Source organism: Olea europaea, chromosome 3 (assembly GCF_002742605.1).
Source record: "Olea europaea var. sylvestris chromosome 3, O_europaea_v1, whole genome shotgun sequence".
Classification (NCBI taxonomy): Eukaryota; Viridiplantae; Streptophyta; class Magnoliopsida; order Lamiales; family Oleaceae; genus Olea; species Olea europaea.
The window spans coordinates 1659104-1681136 of record NC_036239.1 but is presented as its reverse complement, the minus strand read 5'-3'; the positions used below and the strand labels follow the sequence as shown (position 1 = coordinate 1681136).

The 22033-nt window shown below is 37.8% G+C and overlaps 2 protein-coding genes across 3 annotated transcripts; one reads left to right on the top strand and one right to left on the bottom strand.

The window, feature by feature from the left end:
• Positions 1-7922: 7922 nt before the first annotated feature.
• LOC111381382 lies at positions 7923-9664 on the top strand. Its single transcript, XM_023005162.1, has 2 exons — positions 7923-8601; positions 9350-9664. Exon 1 carries the CDS (start codon positions 8166-8168, stop codon positions 8598-8600), a length of 435 nt encoding a protein of 144 aa, XP_022860930.1. The 5' UTR covers positions 7923-8165; the 3' UTR covers position 8601; positions 9350-9664.
• Positions 9665-9807: 143 nt separating this feature from the next.
• LOC111381372 (armadillo repeat-containing protein 6) lies at positions 9808-16682 on the bottom strand. 2 transcript variants are annotated; one of them, XM_023005150.1, is made up of 9 exons: positions 16372-16682; positions 15978-16277; positions 15025-15308; positions 14602-14730; positions 13901-14023; positions 13344-13451; positions 12674-12852; positions 12529-12571; positions 9808-10102 (listed from the first exon to the last, which is right to left on the bottom strand). In XM_023005150.1, exons 1-9 carry the CDS (start codon positions 16517-16519, stop codon positions 10022-10024), a joined length of 1395 nt encoding a protein of 464 aa, XP_022860918.1. In that variant the 5' UTR covers positions 16520-16682; the 3' UTR covers positions 9808-10021. The 2 variants fall into 2 exon arrangements, with proteins under 2 accessions (XP_022860918.1, XP_022860924.1); XM_023005156.1 differs by lacking the exon at positions 12529-12571 and having other exon boundaries at positions 9808-10145.
• Between the last annotated feature and the right edge of the window lie 5351 nt (positions 16683-22033).

The window sequence follows — 22033 nt, the reverse complement described above, 5'->3', positions numbered from 1 at the left end:
GGAACCATCAAGGAGCTCGAGCATTGGCCTTTAAGCTCATAAGGTATGGATATTACTGGCCTACCATGAAGAAGGATGCTGTAGAATATGTGAAGAAATGTGACAAGTGCCAGAGATTCAGCAATGTTATCCACTCTCCTGCCGAGGACCTCACCAATATCAGCTGCTCGGCCCCGTTTGAGCAATGGGAAATAGATATCCTCTGACAGTTTTCGATAACGAGGGAGCAATTGAAGTTCATAGTTATAGCAGTTGAGTACTTTACCAAGTTGGTGGAGGCTGAGACCTTGGTGACGATCTCAGAGCCCAAGATAAGAGCTTTCATTTGGAGGTCCATCATATGCAGGTTCGGGATACCGAAGGTCCTCATAACTGATAATGGCTGACAGTTTGACAATGCACAATTCAAGGATTTCTGCTCCAACCTAGGGGTTGACCACCATTTAAGGACTTACAGAACATCCCATAGGACTGCCACTAGAAAGACAACCTTCATGTTAGCTTTTGAAATCAAAGCTACCATTCCCATCGAAATAAGGTTACTCAGTCAAAGAAGACTTGATCTTGAAGAAACAGGGCACACCACTGAACATCTCGACGTCTTGGAAGAAGTTCCTAATCAGGTAGCCTTAAGAATGGCCTCTTACTAGGACAGAACAGCAACGTATTTCAATAAAAAAGTAAGACCGCGAAGATTTAGAGCCGGGGATTTGGTGTTGAGAAGAGTTGAAGTCCCTGGTCATGCTCCGGGAAAACTTGGGCCAGTTTGGGAAGGACCCTTTGAAATCATATGACAGCTCCCAAGAGGTGCATATAGTTTGAAGGATACTTCGGGAAGACCACTCCCAAGGCCTTGGAACGTCAAAAATTTAAAAGTATATTACAAGTAACCCGCTCTACCATGTTTTAGAAATTAGTCCTACGTGCCAAGTCAATTTTTTTTAATAAGGCTTGAGTGCCAAGACAATTAATAGAACATATTACAGTTAAAGTTAAATTCAATGGTCTACAAACAAAAGTCTTGCCCCGCGCAAGTGAATCAAACATTGCCCCCACGCAAGCACCTCAAAGCCTTGCCGCGTGCAAGCAAATCAAACTTTGCCCCGCGCAAGTAAATCAGGCCTTGCCCCGAGCAAGCAACTTAAGCCTTGCCCCCACAAGCAAATCAGGCCTTGCCTCGTGCAAGCACCTCAAAGCCTTGCCTTGAGCAAGCAAATCAAAGCTTTACGCCACGCAAACACATATGAGATATCAATCAGGACAGAAATCTCAAGTAAAATTCTCAAGCACATAGAATCCTGAGCACGGAGGTGATAAAACTTATAAAAAAGGCCCGAGTTGTCCTCGAAAATTTAGCTCAGGAATCACACATCATAGGTCGAGATTACCTTTGACCTCAGGAGAAAAAAAACAAAGATCATTCATCAAAGGTAATAAGCTCGAGCTTATTCAATTTGAGCGTACGATCTATGCTTAATCTGCTTAACAAAATCTTCGGGATGAGGACCCAAGGTTAAGATCGAGCTTTAATTACAATTGTTATCTTATAATTTAGTCCTCAAGATTATTTCCATATTAAGGAATGACCCTAAGATCGAGCTATTGCCTTAATCTCAAACATCATATGGATTATGTCATCAAGATTTTTGAGCAGTTTACAATCCATATTCAATCGTCGGGGTTACATGTTAAAAGCTCGAGATCATTATCATGATTGAATTCGTTACTTGGTAAAATTCCTAAACTAAGCCATCGAGATATGACCTTAATGAAATATCGATGTTTGTTATCGAGCATAATGGAAAACAGATAATGCAGTAAAATTGAGCATTCATTTCAAAAAGGCCCAACGTTATGACCGAGCAATGTACATAACAAAATATAATTCGGGTAGGGGCCTAGGATGTTCTATTCTTGGTCCTCATCCTCGAGAGCAGCATCACCCTCGTCAAGGGTATCCTCATCCTCGACCACGTCATCAACTGTGTTGTCATAATCTCAGACAGCTCGAGGGTCTTAGCTATGTCAGGGATCATCTTGAGCTCCTCAGGGGCAACATCGGGCATCTTCATCTTGAGGAAGGCCCGAGCTTCTTTAAGGGCATGAAGGTATGAGCCTAATCCATACTTACCCTTCAGCCTATCCATCTCCTCAGACTTTTTAAAGTCTTCGATTGCTGAAGCTCGAGCCTCCTCAACCTTAGTCCCAAAATCTTTCTTGAGCTGTTCAAGCTCGAGCTTTAGTTCTTCAGCCTCGTCCTTGGCAGTCCTCACTTTATCTTGAGCTTTCTTCAGCTCGTTTCTCGCGTCATCACGCTCCCTCTGGAGCTGAGATCGAGCAGCCTCGGCATCAGCGAGCTTCATATCTCGAAGCTCCACAGCCTTGACCAACCATGCCATCTTGTGGGACTCGTCCATCCCTTGCAATGAAAGTCCTCGGGCAACACTGAGTGTTTGACAATAAAAAATGAAAGAGCATAAGAACGAGAAAAATACTTGGCACAAAATCATAAAGGGGTCGATACTTATTTTCAAGGTAAGGAGCTCGAGGGCCTTCAAGCCCTCGTCAAACCCGACGTCGCCTCTGAATTTCGCGACAATGCTCGGTACCAGATGACATCGTTCAAAATCCTCGATGATCGAGGCAATGGGAGGAATGGAGTCATCCTCAAGATCAACAACCTTAGGAGTTACCCGAGGAGAAAGTGGTTGCGATGACCTCGGAGTCGGTCTGGGAGAACCCTCTTGTTGTCGTGAAGGAAAAGGGCTCGGAGCTCGAGGCCTTGAACTCGATGATTATCCCGGCCTCGAGGGGAAACATCAGTTGTGTATACGCGGGGCCTCTTTTTTCCCTTCTTCTGGAGCGCTGACCTGGGGCTCCTTTGACTTTGAGCTCACTGCTCGACAAAGAGCTGATGGATCAAAAGTCATTTATGCAAAAATGAAGTATTAGGCAAGAGCTTATGATCGAGCGCTATTTATAAATTAACAGAAGAATAAATATCCTACCCTCGAGGCCTTTTGCACACGTAAGGTCGAGGATGTCATCCCCGAAAATATCATTTATATCATACACCAAGGGCTCGAGATTTTCTAACATTTGTCGATCCCTCTCTAGAGTTTCTAAGTAGGCTTATCCCTCACAAAACTTTGCTGTGTCTGGGATATCCCACGAGGGCTATATAGGAAGATCGAGATCTCGAGCTATAACATAGAACCATTTATCCTTCCACCTCTTCAATGAGCTAGGCATCCTCGGGATCCTAAAGACACATCGGGAAGAAAGGTAGGCGAAGCATGTAAACCTATGGAGCTATTTAAGCTCGAAAATCATTCTACATAGGTCGAGATATGGCGTGATACCTAGACATCTATAGGCAATGAAGAAGCAAACGAGCATTCTCTACCCATTGGGCACTAATTGTCCCGGGCACATAGAATGCTTGACCAAAAACCAAACGAAACAGATGCATAGGCCACCTAAACCTAGCCTTTAAAGAGTCCCTAAAAATCACAAACTCACCTTCATGTGCCCTATTCATTCTATCCTCGAGGTCGGGCGCCCTACAATCATTGTAGAGCATGAGCCCATATTCTTTCGCCACCTACATAACTAGGTGTTCTTTAAACCTACATTGGACGTTGGGAAACTTGAGCTCAACAATGTCTGGCTCTCTAGGTTGAACATCTAAAGGAACAACTACGGGTATTAACTGAGCCCTACGGTTCCCAGAGGCACCCAAACTCTCAGATCCCCGATCACTCTCATCACTCTCAGTGCTCGACATCTCTCTTCAATTTAAAACTAAAGAAATAACTTAAAAGTCTAGAGCCTTACCTCGAGAAACCCGACGCCCAAACAACAAAAGCTAAGTTTATAGCTTGAACCCGATCTTGCACTTGAAGATTCACAGAGAGTAAAAAGTAAAAAATGAATAGAATCACGAGGTATTTATAGAACCTTGGGAGAAGACCAAGGGTCACATCAATCTCAGCCTTTGACCCATGCCACATGTCTTCCATCCAGGGACCCCTCATTTTTTACTGAGATAGATCGTCCTCTTGCTATTTCCACACCAACGCTCCCCCAAGAACATTAAAATCTCGACAACATTACTTATCAGTAAATCCAGCTCTATTCATCTTGCACCCTAGCATAACTTCCTCAGTTCGAACCCAGGGTCAGATGCACGGGGTCAATGATACATCGAAATTTTGGTATGCTCGAACACATTATCCCGAGGACTTTCATCAGGATTCCTTTGCAATCCCACCTGTAGTGATCAAGCATATACTCCCCTAGGGTATAATGCTCGAGCACTTCTAGTCTTGCTGCTTCAACATTTTATGATCCATGTCCTCGAGCATGAGTAGTCCTCGGGTATATGTTCTCCTCATAGCCTACGATTGTTATTATTGACTATTTAGAATTCCTATGTAATTGAGACTCTAACTCAACCATATTACCTAATACTTGACTCCCGCAAGGATTCTATCCTAGACATAACTATGGCATTGGTCCAATTCCTTCACCTAATAGGACTCCGTTGGATAGAGATGCCCAACTAGTTGAGTTCCACTAGGAGAAGGTCGCTTACTACTATAAATACAGGACCAAAGATCATTGATCAAGTACATTCTCATTATTCTCTAGTTTATAGCTTTAAGTACATAATTCCTTTCTGACTTAAGCATCGGAGGAGCGACAAGAGCACACCTGATTGCCTTTGTTTCACATACCGGAAGACTACGATCGTGCTCATTCAAAGTCCTCAAGCTCGGGAAATCAAAATGTACGATTTTTGGCAACATCACAAAATATTAAAAGTATACTCTATGATAGCATCAAAATTGGCATTTAGAACTATGCTACACAAAAGGCATTTACGCAGAAGGGATCAGAGCATAAAATCAAGTTTTCCATAATATTTTGAAGTACGAAGCATGTGAAAGATGTATGTACAGTAAATGGTATTAATACCAGATAAAGAATGAAAGGTAAACTGAGCAAATACCTTTTTAACTTCAGCATGTGAAAATAGATCTAGTAACTGGTAAATATTTATTGTTGTTGTCCTTGTTTAGAGCGGGGTGAATTTATAAATTTTGTTTCAATTTATAGCGTTTAAATGAATGAATTTAATAAAGATAATATTTGAATCTGATATGGATGAAAAATAGTTATTTTTAAATTGTGGAAATTACACAAGAGCAGACTTTTAAAAATTGTATTTCAAAAATCAGGTCAAAAGTTTACTTATTCATAAATCAGATGATAATTCAACTAATAATAATAATAATAATAATAATAATAATAATAATATATATATATATATATATATATATATATATGGTGGTCTCCTTTAGTGACTTTTCTCTAGCGCCAAGTCGACGGTTAATCATCGTCAAAGAAATCTATAGAACATTGCCGTTGTTAAAGTCATCTCTCGTCTCTAGCCATCTGGTGGTCAATCATTGCCACTGCAATTGTCGCCTCAAATGATGCTACTACAATTCACTGCTTCAGATTGTGGTGTTGGTGTTCGCTTGATGCTACCTGCATGAGAATTACGTTTAGATGTTGTTATTAGTGGTGTTGGTGTTGTGGTGGTGGTAGTGGTGTTGGTGGTAGTAGTGTTGATGTTGTAATGATGGTGTTGTGGCAGCGATAACGGTGATGATGTCGTTGGCAATGGCAATGATTTTGTTAGATTTTGTGATTTTTTTTATTCATATAGGCCACGGTAATGGTGGTGCCCGACGACAAATTTGAGGGTTTTTTGGGTAGCAGCTATGGGTGTGGAGTGGTGGTGACGACGACGACAACGGCGATAGCGATGTAAATGTATCATTGGTTGTGGGGTGATGTGGTGTTTGGAGGGTGGGGAATGTGGTGTGTTTTTTACCAATTATTTGGTTGATTGTTGATTGTGATCAATAAATTGATTAATTTGTAATCAATAAATAATATGTAACCTAAAAAATGTGATCATGACACAACTTTACCTCGTATTGTAGGGTGGATCTCGAAAGATCTCCCTCCAAGTCATACATATGACTTTCATCGAATACTACTTTCCGCCAAATTCTACTAAGTTGTGAATGAGAAATTACTTGTTACTGATTCATTTGATAATTTCACACTGTTAAATAAATTGTAATTTATAAAATTTGTGATTTTATAATTGATGAATACATTATGGGCGATAATATTTTTCATTTGTGACATAAATTTTTTGATCTGTGAAAGAGGTATTAATTTGTGGCATATAAAATTTTTGATCTGTGATCCAAAAATAATTTGTAACCAATTAATTCGATAATTTATGACCAAATTGTATAGGTTTGTGACATTAATATATTTAATTAATAAAATATTTCTTTAATCAATAATTTTATAAATAGAATTTAATAATATCCGACTTTTGAAATTTTAAACATTATTTCTTAATTTTGAAATGGATAATAGTTAAACTCTTATATATGAATTTTTACATTGACAAAGGCTCAGAATGAGATGAGTTAGCATCTTAATGTTGAAGATTTGATCCTGAGATCAAACGGGAAATACTTTTTGGCCCTACCTGGGATGAAAAGGTCTTCCTATCGACTTCATCTGTAACGACTATTCTATTTTTCTTGAAAATTCTTTCGTCTATCGAAAGGGTCTCTATCCTAGTCATGTTCCATTAAACCCGTTTCAACAAAGTAATCTCACAAAGAAGCCAAAGGGAAAAGAAGAACTTTTAATATTTTCATCGAGATAGATATAGAGTTGGATGAATATATAAAAATCGTGAATATAAATAGAGACACTCTTTAAATATATTCCATTTTTAAGAGGATAAATTATAAAAATTTCAAAATTAATATATGAAAAGCAAGCTACACTAAGATGATTCTTACAATTTATATCACTACAACATTTGTCTTGCTTCCAGCGGCAGGGTGGAGGTTCGAATTTTGGTGGGAACCTGCAGCCAGATTTATTTGGTATGGGACAATCACTTTAAAGGAGAATTTCTTGTGCGCAGAAGTGTACAGGCGGTGCGGGGAACCTGTGATCCAGTTGAGGTATAACCTGCGATTTACTCCCTCCAAAGTTCTGGGGGCAAGGATTTTGGAGGTCCAAGATTTAGTCTAGTGTAAGTTGGGATACTTGAATATCCAAAAAAAAAAAAAAAAAAGGTTTAAATTTAAGGCCCTACTTGGGATGAAAAGGTCTTCCTATCGACTTCATCTGTAACGACTATTCTATTTTTCTTGAAAATTCTTTCGTCTATCGAAAGGGTCTCTATCCTAGTCATGTTCCATTAAACATGTTTCAACTAAGTAATCTCACAAAGAAGCCAAAGGGAAAAGAAGAACTTTTAATATTTTCATCGAGATAGATATAGAGTTGGATGAATATATAAAAATCGTGAATATAAATAGAGACACTCTTTAAATATATTCCATTTTTAAGAGGATAAATTATAAAAATTTCAAAATTAATATATGAAAAGCAAGCTACACTAAGATGATTCTTACAATTTATATCACTACAACATTTGTCTTGCTTCCAGCGGCAGGGTGGAGGTTCGAATTTTGGTGGGAACCTGCAGCCAGATTTATTTGGTATGGGGCAATCACTTTGAAGGAGAATTTCTTGTGCGCAGAAGTGTACAGGCGGTGCGGGGAACCTGTGATCCAGTTGAGGTATAACCTGCGATTTACTCCCTCCAAAGTTCTATGGGCAAGGATTTTGGAGGTCCAAGATTTAGTTTAGTGTAAGTTGGGATACTTGAATATCCAAAAAAAAAAAAAAAAAAGGTTTAAATTTAAGGACAAAGGTTATCACTTTCTTCTCCTTCCCTCCACTTTGTTACTTAAGAGTCCAGTCACACGGTTCAAACCGCTACTTTTTTTCATTTTTTATTTTATTTTTTTTCCACTCTCTCTCTCTGAAAAAAGCTACCCTTGTAACCAACCATTCACTCTTCCTCGAGATCTTTTTTGCCTATTGAAATCTGCTTTTTTTTATTTTTTTCCCGTTCATTTTAACTCATAATTTGCTTTAATTTCAATCCAATTAAAAGCAACAAACCCAAGAAATATTTGTAAACCCAGCTCCAAAACTTCAAGAAACTGCACACTTTACTCATTTTATTCAACTTGTAAGTGAAAATGTCTGTTTCAAACCCACCAGTATTAGACCCTCTGCAACCACCACCAATGGCGGTGATGGCCCAACAGGCGGCCTACACAGCTCATTCGGGTCATGGGTCTGTTGGACCCGTTATTGGTATACTTGCAGTGATAACAATACTGTGTGCTTTATCTGTGATGATCGGGCGGCTTTGTTCGGGTCGTAGAGTAATGGGTTATCAAGGGTACGATCTTGAAAGGTGGGTTGAGACAAAATGCTCCTCTTGTATTGATGGAAGCTTTAATACTCACCCATCGCCGCGCATGGAGGCGGAGCACCGTGTCAGCAGCTCCTCCGATGCAGTGCCGGCACTAGAGACACCTTCGGAAGCTACGGAAGAACAAGTAGAGGTGGCGGAACAACATACGAATTCGCAAGATGAACATCCTCCACATGAAAGAGCTGAGTCTTGAAGTGAGTTCGGTTATTTTTTTCATAATACTATGCACTTAATTTTTGAAATGAGATTACTTTCTCTTATTCTTGGGAGTAATTTGAATTCATTTTTTAAATTTCATTCTATTTACTTTGTTGCACGAATATCACGATCAATCTATCATTGCTCAGTTCTAAAGTTTTAAATTTACAAATGGAAACGAACAAAGTAGCGAAGGATCAACTCTAGTCTCTAAATTCAAGATATGATTTATTCATGGCCAGTCTATTTAAATTCAAAAATTATTTTTTAGATTAAGAACTTTCTCTTAAATACACTTGAGTAATTTTTTGAAGCGTTTTGTCTGATTAAAAAAAAAAAAAATTAAACTAAATTGAATCAAGATAATTTTCTCAAAAAGTTCTACTCAAATAAAAGAAGTCCTTCGAATGTGATATCAATCTTGGAAAATTCCATTATTTCATCTGCAAATAAATTATGGAAAAAAAACAATGAAAAAAGAATAATTTTCTTTTGGACCTTTTAATCAAAAGTGCACAAGATAAGCTCTTAGTGTCAAAATTCCCCCAATAATTTCTCTCTTTTAGAAAATGAGTGCGCCGGTGAAAGCTCACTTTGATTTATATTTGTCTCACTTTTTCTCTCATCCCAATTCTTTATTAACTATTAATCATTATTCTCTTCTTTTCAAATAAATAAGGAAAATAAATATTTTCCAATAAAATAAAGTCAGAAAAGTTGACGAATATATATCATATCATACAGGACAATCATATCTCGTGGTCTGGGAAGGATTCTACATTCAGATCCCTCTCATTGGTTTGATCACGTGAATGGGCAGCTTTTTGTCAACAAATTGCGGCAGCTGCAGGCTGAGCCACCCTCAAAACCACCCAACCACCGCCGCCCCAGTACCGGAATCTACTTCCATCCCAATTCATTATTTCTGAGGACCCTTGGGACAGTACAGACTTCAGATACAGTACACATTAGAAATTTGACTGCAATTTGTATCTATTCCTCATTCCATTGTCGTAACACTCTATTATCACTTTTTTTTTTCCGTGACCAGTTTGTTGAAATAAGGGATGAAATGAACGTGTCGAGTTTCCATTCTAAAAGGTTGTTTGTATGCCATCGTAATTATGAATTAGCGCCTCAAAAGTAATATATTTATGCAAGAAAACCAAGAAATACAAAACGACATTACATATTACATAACAAGTGAAAAATGAAGAAAATAGTACTAGGTAAAGATAAGGTAAAATGTTTTGCCCATGCCAACGCAGAATCTTATGAAGAATATTTTGATAACATTTCACCCTTTCAACTTATAATTTGTTTCCAAGCTCTTATACAAGACATCGGAGAAATGTCATCACGCATCAGGCTCGAAGGGTTCTCCATCTGCTCAACTCCTTATCTATTGTGTGTGTATTATAAGTTGTAATTATCAAGTCCTAGATCCCTGAGAGCATCAGTAGCAGCATTTTTGCAGCTCTTGTGACTTCCCTTGGCCTTTCTGAGGAGCGCCTCAATGCCATTCCCGAGCAAAAGAGTTCTATAACATAAGTGATTTAACATATGTTATGATCTCAGAAATAAACTCAATAGTATAATAGTAGAAAGGAAAAGTTCATGGAAAGCGAATTTAAAGGATAACCTGTTCTCTGGATTCCTGACCACAAGGTTCCTAATCATGAAACAAGAGTTCCTTTGCAGCTGGTCTGAATCTGGGAACCTCTGCATGGCTTGAATAGCAAGGTCTCCGGCCCCAGATTCCATAGCACAGGCTGCATTTTCAGGGGACCTTAAACACAGTATGGATATAGTGGACATGACCTGTCTCGAGACAAATGCAACATGATGAGTTAAATGTACACATCGATTCACCAAGTAGTGCAGAAATTGCTAATCAAATGCTATATTTGGCATGGAACATGCATTACACAGTGATGCAAAACCTGGCCTGTTGGCACAGCCTGCTTTACAACTTCTAATTGCACATTTACAATCATATCGTGATAATTTTTTAATTGATGTCCACAGCATTAACCCCCACAATTTAACTCCGATTCCTACTTATTTTGTCAGCAACGATAAGATGCAATTTAAAAAAAAATGTTAGTAGTTAAGTCAGCAAAATAGTTCTGGCCTATCTGCATATGGCTATCAATATGAATCCCATGGGGAGGGCTTATCTTGTGTTGTTCCTTGATAAGATGCAATTTAAAAAAAATGTTAGTAGTTAAGTCAGCAAAATAGTTCTGGCCTATCTGCATATGGCTATCAATATGAATCCCATGGGGAGGGCTTATCTTGTGTTGTTCCTTGGGTTAACACATGAACACACAGAATAAACAGCTATGGATGTTCCTATTTCTTCATCAGTGTCAAGAAATTCAAATTAAGTATGACTCAATTTAAGAAACAACTAATGATTTCTTTACCTCTTGTAACACAGAAGGATCATCGGAGAATCTTGATGATAGTTTGATAAGCCTATCCATGCCTTGCTTTTCAACAATAGCACTCTTGTTCACATCACTTCCGGCCAACTGATAAAGTGCATCGTATTAGAAATGCTTGAAGATTTCCTGAGCACAAAGCTTTGCAGGATACAATAATGTAAATAATGCAATCAAAAGCTAATGATAAAATGGTGAAAAACAAATAACTACTATAATTTCATAAACTAGTCATATCTGGTGTCTCAGGATTGGATTATTTTATTAATCAACGCAATGACATCTAACAAAATGTCAATAACGAAAAATGGTTAAAATCAAATACCTATTAAAGTTTTATAAACTCGTATTGTATAGTTGTCTCGAGATCAGATTATTTTATTAAAAACGAACAACAGCAAAGAGCCAAAGAGAACACCTGGCAATTGAACGCATTTATCTAAGAGAGACCTTAGAAAAGAAGATAATCATATGATGTACATTTAATTGGCCTCCACCAAAAAAGAGCAAGAAAGAATATTTTGTTTTAAGCTTTGCACCTTAGACAACAACGAGCAGCAGGCTCTAGCCACAGTATTGTTGCACTGCTCACCACTATTGTCAATACAATGGAGAATAGCGTCTATACCCCCATGATTAGCAACTGATCTGCAAATCTCATCCTGCAGACAGAGAACTCAGAATTAAAGCTGGAAGATTCTAAAAGCTACATACATAATATGCTTCTACAGCCTAGTTTAAAAGAGATCAGTTTCTCATTACAAAAACCAAAGCAATGTAGAGTTTCAGCTTTAATTTTTAAGATTTTCCCTTTTAACTTTCAAAAACAATATCAAAACAGAAGTCTCAGATTATTTCTCTCTAATTTGAGTAGTAAATAGTGAAGTTACGCTACTGTAATTAAAAAAAAGGCCTGTTTCAGAGCCAATAATACAATCTCACCTTTGCTTGAATTATTCAGGCCAACACCCCACTCCTTCGAAACTACTCTTATTCCAGCCCACTAAGGTAGATTAGGCAAATTATCTTCACCATGAGCTACACTGACATGTCTTAAGTTCAGATATTCGAGTGATCTATGATTTCAAACTTTCCATATTATAGTTTAATAGAGCAAGAAGGTCAGAACATATCCACAAACAATTAAAAGTAATTTTTAGTTAAAAAGACACTTGGGTCCTTTTCACGGTATGAAATATGAAAATTTTAACATTGAATGGTTGCATGTAGATAGACTTACATTGACAGCAACAGCCTTCAACGCAATGCTGGCTGATACTAGACTGGACGAACTGATCCCTTCTTGGAGTGAGTCCACGAGAACTTCTGCAATTCCTAATTTTGCAAATTTTCGAGCATAACCAAAAACCTGAATGGATAAATTAATTTTATATCAAAAATATCTTGCAGTGTTAGGCAGTTTAACAAAATAATATTCTAAAAATTCAATTAGTAGAAATCGAAATATGCCTTGGCCTTTCTGAGGAGCGCCTCAATGCCATTCCCGAGCAAAAGAGTTCTATAACATAAGTGATTTAACATATGTTATGATCTCAGAAATAAACTCAATAGTATAATAGTAGAAAGGAAAAGTTCATGGAAAGCGAATTTAAAGGATAACCTGTTCTCTGGATTCCTGACCACAAGGTTCCTAATCATGAAACAAGAGTTCCTTTGCAGCTGGTCTGAATCTGGGAACCTCTGCATGGCTTGAATAGCAAGGTCTCCGGCCCCAGATTCAATAGCACAGGCTGCATTTTCAGGGGACCTTAAACACAGTATGGATATAGTGGACATGACCTGTCTCGAGACAAATGCAACATGATGAGTTAAATGTACACATCGATTCACCAAGTAGTGCAGAAATTGCTAATCAAATGCTATATTTGGCATGGAACATGCATTACACAGTGATGCAAAACCTGGCCTGTTGGCACAGCCTGCTTTACAACTTCTAATTGCACATTTACAATCATATCGTGATAATTTTTTAATTGATGTCCACAGCATTAACCCCCACAATTTAACTCCGATTCCTACTTATTTTGTCAGCAACGATAAGATGCAATTTAAAAAAAAATGTTAGTAGTTAAGTCAGCAAAATAGTTCTGGCCTATCTGCATATGGCTATCAATGTGAATCCCATGGGGAGGGCTTATCTTGTGTTGTTCCTTGGGTTAACACATGAACACACAGAATAAACAGCTATGGATGTTCCTATTTCTTCATCAGTGTCAAGAAATTCAAATTAAGTATGACTCAATTTAAGAAACAACTAATGATTTCTTTACCTCTTGTAACACAGAAGGATCATCGGAGAATCTTGATGATAGTTTGATAAGCCTATCCATGCCTTGCTTTTCAACAATAGCACTCTTGTTCACATCACTTCCGGCCAACTGATAAAGTGCATCGTATTAGAAATGCTTGAAGATTTCCTGAGCACAAAGCTTTGCAGGATACAATAATGTAAATAATGCAATCAAAAGCTAATGATAAAATGGTGAAAAACAAATAACTACTATAATTTCATAAACTAGTCATATCTGGTGTCTCAGGATTGGATTATTTTATTAATCAACGCAATGACATCTAACAAAATGTCAATAACGAAAAATGGTTAAAATCAAATACCTATTAAAGTTTTATAAACTCGTATTGTATAGTTGTCTCGAGATCAGATTATTTTATTAAAAACGAACAACAGCAAAGAGCCAAAGAGAACACCTGGCAATTGAACGCATTTATCTAAGAGAGACCTTAGAAAAGAAGATAATCATATGATGTACATTTAATTGGCCTCCACCAAAAAAGAGCAAGAAAGAATATTTTGTTTTAAGCTTTGCACCTTAGACAACAACGAGCAGCAGGCTCTAGCCACAGTATTGTTGCACTGCTCACCACTATTGTCAATACAATGGAGAATAGCGTCTATACCCCCATGATTAGCAACTGATCTGCAAATCTCATCCTGCAGACAGAGAACTCAGAATTAAAGCTGGAAGATTCTAAAAGCTACATACATAATATGCTTCTACAGCCTAGTTTAAAAGAGATCAGTTTCTCATTACAAAAACCAAAGCAATGTAGAGTTTCAGCTTTAATTTTTAAGATTTTCCCTTTTAACTTTCAAAAACAATATCAAAACAGAAGTCTCAGATTATTTCTCTCTAATTTGAGTAGTAAATAGTGAAGTTACACTACTGTAATTAAAAAAAAGGCCTGTTTCAGAGCCAATAATACAATCTCACCTTTGCTTGAATTATTCAGGCCAACACCCCACTCCTTCGAAACTACTCTTATTCCAGCCCACTAAGGTAGATTAGGCAAATTATCTTCACCATGAGCTACACTGACATGTCTTAAGTTCAGATATTCGAGTGATCTATGATTTCAAACTTTCCATATTATAGTTTAATAGAGCAAGAAGGTCAGAACATATCCACAAACAATTAAAAGTAATTTTTAGTTAAAAAGACACTTGGGTCCTTTTCACGGTATGAAATATGAAAATTTTAACATTGAATGGTTGCATGTAGATAGACTTACATTGACAGCAACAGCCTTCAACGCAATGCTGGCTGATACTAGACTGGACGAACTGATCCCTTCTTGGAGTGAGTCCACGAGAACTTCTGCAATTCCTAATTTTGCAAATTTTCGAGCATAACCAAAAACCTGAATGGATAAATTAATTTTATATCAAAAATATCTTGCAGTGTTAGGCAGTTTAACAAAATAATATTCTAAAAATTCAATTAGTAGAAATCGAAATATGCTTCCACTAATATTAGCCAAATAGGCGTCTTCTTTAGAGGCATCAAAAATTCCCTCTTCCCCTTCCACTTTCCAGGATAAATAGTAGTGATCGAAACCGAATCGAGGACTTAAAAACATCTTTACAACACATTAGGATTAATGTCAAATTGGTGCCACCAAAGTCCATAAAGAACATGCATTCTTTTGACTTACCTGAGAGGCCACTACACGATTGTCATCGGATGTTAAGAGGATACATATTGCGTTGTATACACTTGGAATGCTTCCCCCATTGTGTTCTTTCAAAGTTTGTACTATTAGCTCATCGATTTTCAATTCCATGAACGATTCTTTGATAACCTCGTTACCAGTTGAAGCCGCAGCTACAACTGAAAAACCACTATCTAAGATGCTCACATCTTGTCTTCCATCACATAAGATATCTACCACAATCTTTGGGCCACCACTCTCCCTAAATATTTCAGTACTTTGAAGATCTGCACGTTAAAACAATCATAACTAACTGCCAATTACTAAACATGCATTCAGCAGCATATTAAACCAAAAATATGGGAAGGTTGTCAATTGTAGGTATTATAATATAGCACATTAGAGGTGGAAAAACAATAAATCAAGAATTATAACTTATTATTATCTCTAATCTACATCCATCAAATTCCAGTTTTTGAATTATATCCCTTAGAAGTTATCTAAGGAGCAATAACTGCTCAAAATTGTATTTAACTTAAAGATCATTACGGTTTTTGAAAGTTCAGAATTGAATTCACTTCATGCTAGTTATTGACTTATGTCACTTACAATTATCAACAGGAATAAACTCAAGGAGCTGTAAAACTCTACACACATACATGCGAACGATTTCAAACTGAATTGATGAAATATGTAACTAGTGCCCATTTTTCAACGCATATTGTTAAGGACAAGGCAGAAGAAAATGCTGAAAACTCTCAATTGAATAGTTAGTACTTAGCAGTGGCCAAGCTCCATCGAGTTCTAGATTAGGCTGTCGTTTGTGATTTGTATCGTTTTCATCAAAATGTATACATGTATACAGCGCATTCAAATGAAGATGACGAGAAAGTTAATATTCATATCTCAATCAACAATCTTGCTACGTAATTATACATAAATATTGAGTAATATACCATGAAGCAAAGAAGCAACAGTCTTCAAACTGGTGACTAAACCAAGAGCAAACCCAGCTCGAATCTTCGTACAAACTGAAATCACTAATTCTATCCCACCATTTTTGGATGCAATCGCGGCATTCCCCGATCCTTTATCCTTACACATATCATTCAATTCTACCAACAACTCTACAATTTCATTCACTGCATTCTCGACTTTAGCCAGATTTCGATCTGACCATTTCTCATTCAGCTGCTTCAATTTGTCCAAACATTCCATCACGGGATTGCTCTCTCCCGGAGCACACGTGATAATTCCTACAAAATGGGGAAAGAAGGAATAAGTGTAATTAGTGTCGAAAATGTAGGATAGCATTAGAAATTCGAAATACACGGATGGAAAGATACTAACCGGAGAGATCGACGCCTTGAAGGGTGAGGGTTTGGATGGCGTCTTGTAGGGCTTCGTTGGAGTCCATTCCCAGGTCCTCCATGTTTTCCTTCACCATTTCGTCAAAGGCTTGTTGTGAAATTGTTCGACCGGATTTCGGTGGTCCCATTTATCTCTCTCGCCGCCGGCGATCTGTACTGCAAAATTCCGATAAGTGTGTGTGAGCGAAGGAGAACAGTACAGAGTGCGGGAGATATTTAGGATTAAAAATTTCGAAAATGGACGAGTGATTTCAAAATGGGCTGCTCGCTGGCCCATATTCTGGCGAGAGCCCAGTCCAGTCCACTCAACAACATTGCTTTAGAGGTAGGGGGCGGAGATCCGGAAATCAAGGCAGGTTGTTGGCTTTGTGATTAGCAAGTGATTGTTTACGAGACAGAATTCGGGGGGGCGCAAATTAGATTGACATTGATTGATGGGTTGATGCGGGCTGTATACGACAATATTATGAACTTGTTGTCCAGCAGATTTTAGTACTCGAATTCAATGAAAATGAGGCCATATGGAAGACACATGACGACAGTTACGGGCAGTTATTGTTATAGGCTTGATCCAAGGACAGTTTAACGCGATTTTAGCTGCAAGAGAGCAGGATTTCTAGACAAACTAACCCAGTGGTTGGGGGTGTCAATTGCAATTTGAATTCATCTATTTATTCTAATTGTTGACGCATTTATAGATAGAATAGTGAATGTAGTGATGAGAAAACAATGGTTGTGTTGATCTTTCACGATTTTTTGTACTTAGTGTGTTTCTTTGTTTTATGGAAATAAAGTCGAGACAATTTTCGTAAATCTTGCATTCTGTTTTATTTTCTTCAATCTTCTACGTGCTTAGTCTATTTTTTGTTTGTTTTTGATACCCGAAAGGGTAAATTTCAGGTCGGCAGGTTAAGGAAGGGTAATCTCGACGCCTTCGCAACTTGTAAGAAAATGCCCTGTGACAATTTGTATGATCCAAGCAGGGAAGAATAATGTTTTCACATACGTTGCTGGGGGAAATAATATGGCTGCATGTCAAAATTCGAAGGATCAAGTCAAAATGCTTGAGAATTTCATTGGTGCTCTGATGATCGATGATGTTGTAAATTGGCTGTACAGGTCGAAATGAAATAGGCGTTTGAAATTTTTTTTTTTACTAAGATGAGCGAAAATTTTACATCAATTTTGTGGGGATGTGATTGCATGGATTGAGAACGTCACTGTGCACATGTGTTTGTTAGAAAGCGAAGTTTTCGTTGCTTAGCATACAACTTTTGTTCATAGAGAGACAATAGCAACCTCAAAAATCAAAATGTTGGAGCCAAAACCATTCGATAGTGCCCTATATGCCAAAGAGTTGGAGAATTTTCTTTGGAACAGGGTACGGTATTTCAAGGCTGCACATGTTTTTGTAGATGATCGGATTTAACATTGCAAGCATATATTTATCGAGTGACTTGAAATTATGGTGGAGGACTTGTTTGCAAGAAGATGAAATTGCAGGCAGGCCAAGAATCGTGGCTTGTGTTGGTCTCAGAGTTATACTAATCTTGTATTTTGAACGGTTTTTACAAAAACTAAAAATGGCAAAAATAAAAAATAGTAGAAAAACGAAAGAACACCAGATATGTTTTTGCTTTAAAGGAGCTCGGATGTTTAGTCCAAGGACTTAATCACCTGGTGAGCCTCAATTAAAAGATATGCTCGAGATTCCACAAATTTCCACGAGGAAAATCGTACAAGAATGTGCGAAGAAATCAGAAATTTCTTCGTCTTTGTTCTAGCCTCTTCCTCACAAAGTTTTCACAGAGATCTCACAAAGATCACTCACTATAATCCTTACACAAAGGAGATGAAATCAAACAGATTCAAAGTTATATTTTCAGAGAGAGGAAGAACACGAAAAGAACTCTCACATAGAGAGAGAAAAGAAAATTCTAGAGACTGACTGTTCCAGACGTGAAGACCAGGAGCCAAGTAAAGTATCAATCCAGTTGAAGCATTTCCATCCAAAGGTTGGGGCCACATGTACGGAACACACCCATCCACAAGAGGCACCAAAAACGTTATTTCAAAAACACGAGAATATTAGAAGTTTGGGCCTCCATTAATTTTCAAGTAATAAGGCCCAATAAAGAAATAGTGAGGTAGCCCATACTTTAACAACTTGAAAAAACCTGCAAAAAAATAAATAAATAAATAAATAATAAAAAAATTTAGGGGTCAGTCGTTCCATCCAACATGGCATGGATTGCATGGAGGCCTTAAAGAACTTGAAATAGATGAATACAGTGTAGAAATATGCTATGGCATTATGTTCTTTAATATTGGACATCAAGAACATGTTCAAGAAGGACAAACCGTTCAACTTCGTGTCTAGACTGCAACATGGATGCAAGAAGATTTGCATTGCCAGGTATGAACGACCTTCAATCAACCATTGTTGTGGTCCTTGCGTTGATTCAATTGCTTATAATAATGGTGCTTCGATAAGGAAATCAAATGATGTCAAAAATGGAAATGGAAATCATTTAAAGGATGGGATGAAGGCAAAAAAGGGAGGAACAAGCTACAAAATTTAAAAAAAAAAAAAAAAAGGCGAAAATTTTCAAAAATAGGGATGCTTCATTTGTGATAGGCCTCATCGAGCAAGAGATTGTGCAAAATGGGAAAAACTGGCTGTAATTATATTGGAAGAACAATGGGATGAAAACACCAAAGGAATTGTTCGGATGAACCCTATGCAACTCATTATAGAATGATGCTTGTAAATATGGTAAGAAAGACACCTGATTGCAACAGCAAACTACAAGGTTGGTTGGGACGCGATGTTCAAGAATTTGTGTTGAGGACTTGCTGTTGAGTGAAGGAGAAAGTGCAAGCATATTTGGTGAAAAGACATGGAATGCTCATTAAAAATTCTAGAAAATGCATCGGAGCGGGTTGGACAGATCACCCAATGTTTGGGCATCAAATGGAGAAGTCATCGGAAGCATTGGGAATTCCCTTGACATGTGAAAAATGTGGGAGGCATTTTTGTGTTTAAAATTTCTCGACGAGCATGTCGCGTTCTTCTGGTAGGGAACGTATGTGAGCATCCTTTACTAGAAAATGGATATGGCACAGATGCTACCTTGTCATTACCATGCCATGGCCAAATACATGCGCAATATCAGTGTTTAGTGTGGATTTAAGAATCAAGGGAGCATGTTGGCTTTGTGAAGAGCAAGTGATCGAGACACGAATGCCTAATTTACTTGATGGCGATATCATGAGGCTGATTTGGGGATGCAAGTCAGTTTGGCATTAATCAATGGGTTGATGCGGTCTGTGTCCAACAGCATTGATAACTTGCTGTGTAGTTGATTTCAGTACTCGTATTCAGTGGAAATCAAACCATATGAAAGGCACATCATTACGGTTACGAATGGGTATTGTTGTAGGCTTGTTCTAGGGATAATTTTGGGCAATTTTTTGGCGGTAGGAGCAAGATATTTGGACAAACTGACCCAACCTATGGTTGGTTCCCTGCTCGTGATGAGCTGAGTCATGTCAGCTCGCGAACCTTTGGAAACGAGATAGACCAGTTAAAGCTGCACAATTTGTCATGTAATATTTTCTGGTTTATCTTTCGAGTAAATTTAACCAATGCTCACTGAACTTTAAACATGGTTACTACTTGCTCACTCATCTTTCACGGGATACTGAATACTCACTCATCTTTCCATATAGTTACTCATCCATCACTCATCTCTTCAAATAATTGGGCGACTTTTGCGGCAACATTTTGACAACTTTCGACCACCAAGAATGTCGAATTTTGATATCGTTTGAAAGCTCACGATTTCCTCTTCAATTACAACTCAAAATCTCTCTACAACTCCAAGGGATTCAATTGAAAAATTGCCTTAAAAGTCGCCCAAAATTTTTGAAAATCTGCCCAGATTTTCAGATTTTTTGGGTAATTTTTAAGGTAATATTTCAGCAACTTCCGACCATCAAAACTGTCAAATTTTGATACCGTTGAAAATCCCACAATGTCCTCTTCAATTACCACCCAAAATTTCTCCATAGCTCCAAAGGATTCGATCAGAATAAACCCACAAAATCAGCATCCCGAAAAGGTGAAAATCTGGACAGAGTTCGGATGCTGACTCTGTGAGTTTATTTCGACCGAATCCTTTGGAGTTATCGAGAAATTTTGGATGGTAATTGAAGAGGACATTGTAGGCTTTCCAATGCTATCAAAATTCGGTAGTTTTGATAGTTGAAAGTTACCGAAAAATTGCAGTCGTCCAAAAAATCTGAAAATCTAGGCAGATTTTCAGAATTTTTGGTCGAATTTTAAGGCAATTTTCCACTCAAATCCCTTGGAGTTACAGGGAGATTTTGGATGGTAATTGAAGAGGACATCGTGTGCTTTCCAACGGTATCAAAATTCGACATTCTTGGTAGTCGAAAGTTGTCGAAATGTTGTCGCAAAAGTCGCCCAATGATGAGTGATTTACACTCATTATTTATGCCATTAATTTCATGATTTTGCTATCTTGGAGAGTATTTTAGAAGTGCTAACAAGTGGTTTTGGTGTTGTTTTGTAGATTGATGGAAATTGAGAAAACTAGAGCTAAAAGAGGTCAAATGAAGGAAATAGGCAAAAGCTAGCGAAGTTGGATGAAATGACCAAAACGTAAGAGATCCAAAGTTCGAGGATTAAAATGCAATTAATCAAAAGTCATGTCGAAACTTGAAATGAAGATCCGAGAGTTCTAGAAGCCAATTGGGCAAAGGAAGGTGTCAAAGGGATCAAATTTAGTCAAGATATGATCATAAATCATTTTCCAACCAAAAAGTTTTGCGCCGAAGTTTTCGTCTCACATTTAGACTCATTTTTGACATAGAAAACGACGAATTGGAGAATGATTCCTGAAGAAAAATTGTAGTCCTTTGAATCAGCTTTCCAACGCATCTTGAATCACTTCAATCGGATATCGAACGAAAAAGTTATGATAAAAATACTGAAAGCTGTCCAGTGCAACCGAAGTAGTCCTCAGCGCCCAGGCGCTATCCCTCAGCGCCTAGGCGCCATGATGCTGAAATTTTGACAGAAAGTCAGCGCCTAGGCGCCCAAATCGCAGCGCCTAGGCACCGCCGTACGAGAGTAATTTTTTTTGGTTTTTACCATTCTTTTTCGGCCCAACTCATCTCCAAATCTTTCCCTAAACTCCAAGACAATATAAACACAAGATTGAAGACCTAAATGAAGGAGGAGCCGCACACTAAAAATCTAGGGGATCAAGCCACGCGTTCTTGACAGATTGGAGAGAAAAACAACAAGAAGGGAGATTCAAGGGAGAAATTTAAGAAGATTAACACCAAGAATTGAAGATTGGAAGCACTCATTGGAAGAGGAAGGAGATCTTAGTGCAAGAATTCCACTTTTTCTTCCACATCTTTATTTCAAACTTGGTGATGTATTCTAAGAGAATCTCTTATTTTTCTTCCATTATTATGAGTAGTTAGATTTCATGTTAGGGCGAACAATTTCACATATTGGTCTCCTTTACTTTATAAATCAAGATTCATAAAACCTAAGGTAGTGTTCGGTCGAATTCTTCTATTGTATTCAACTTACCCCTCTCGAG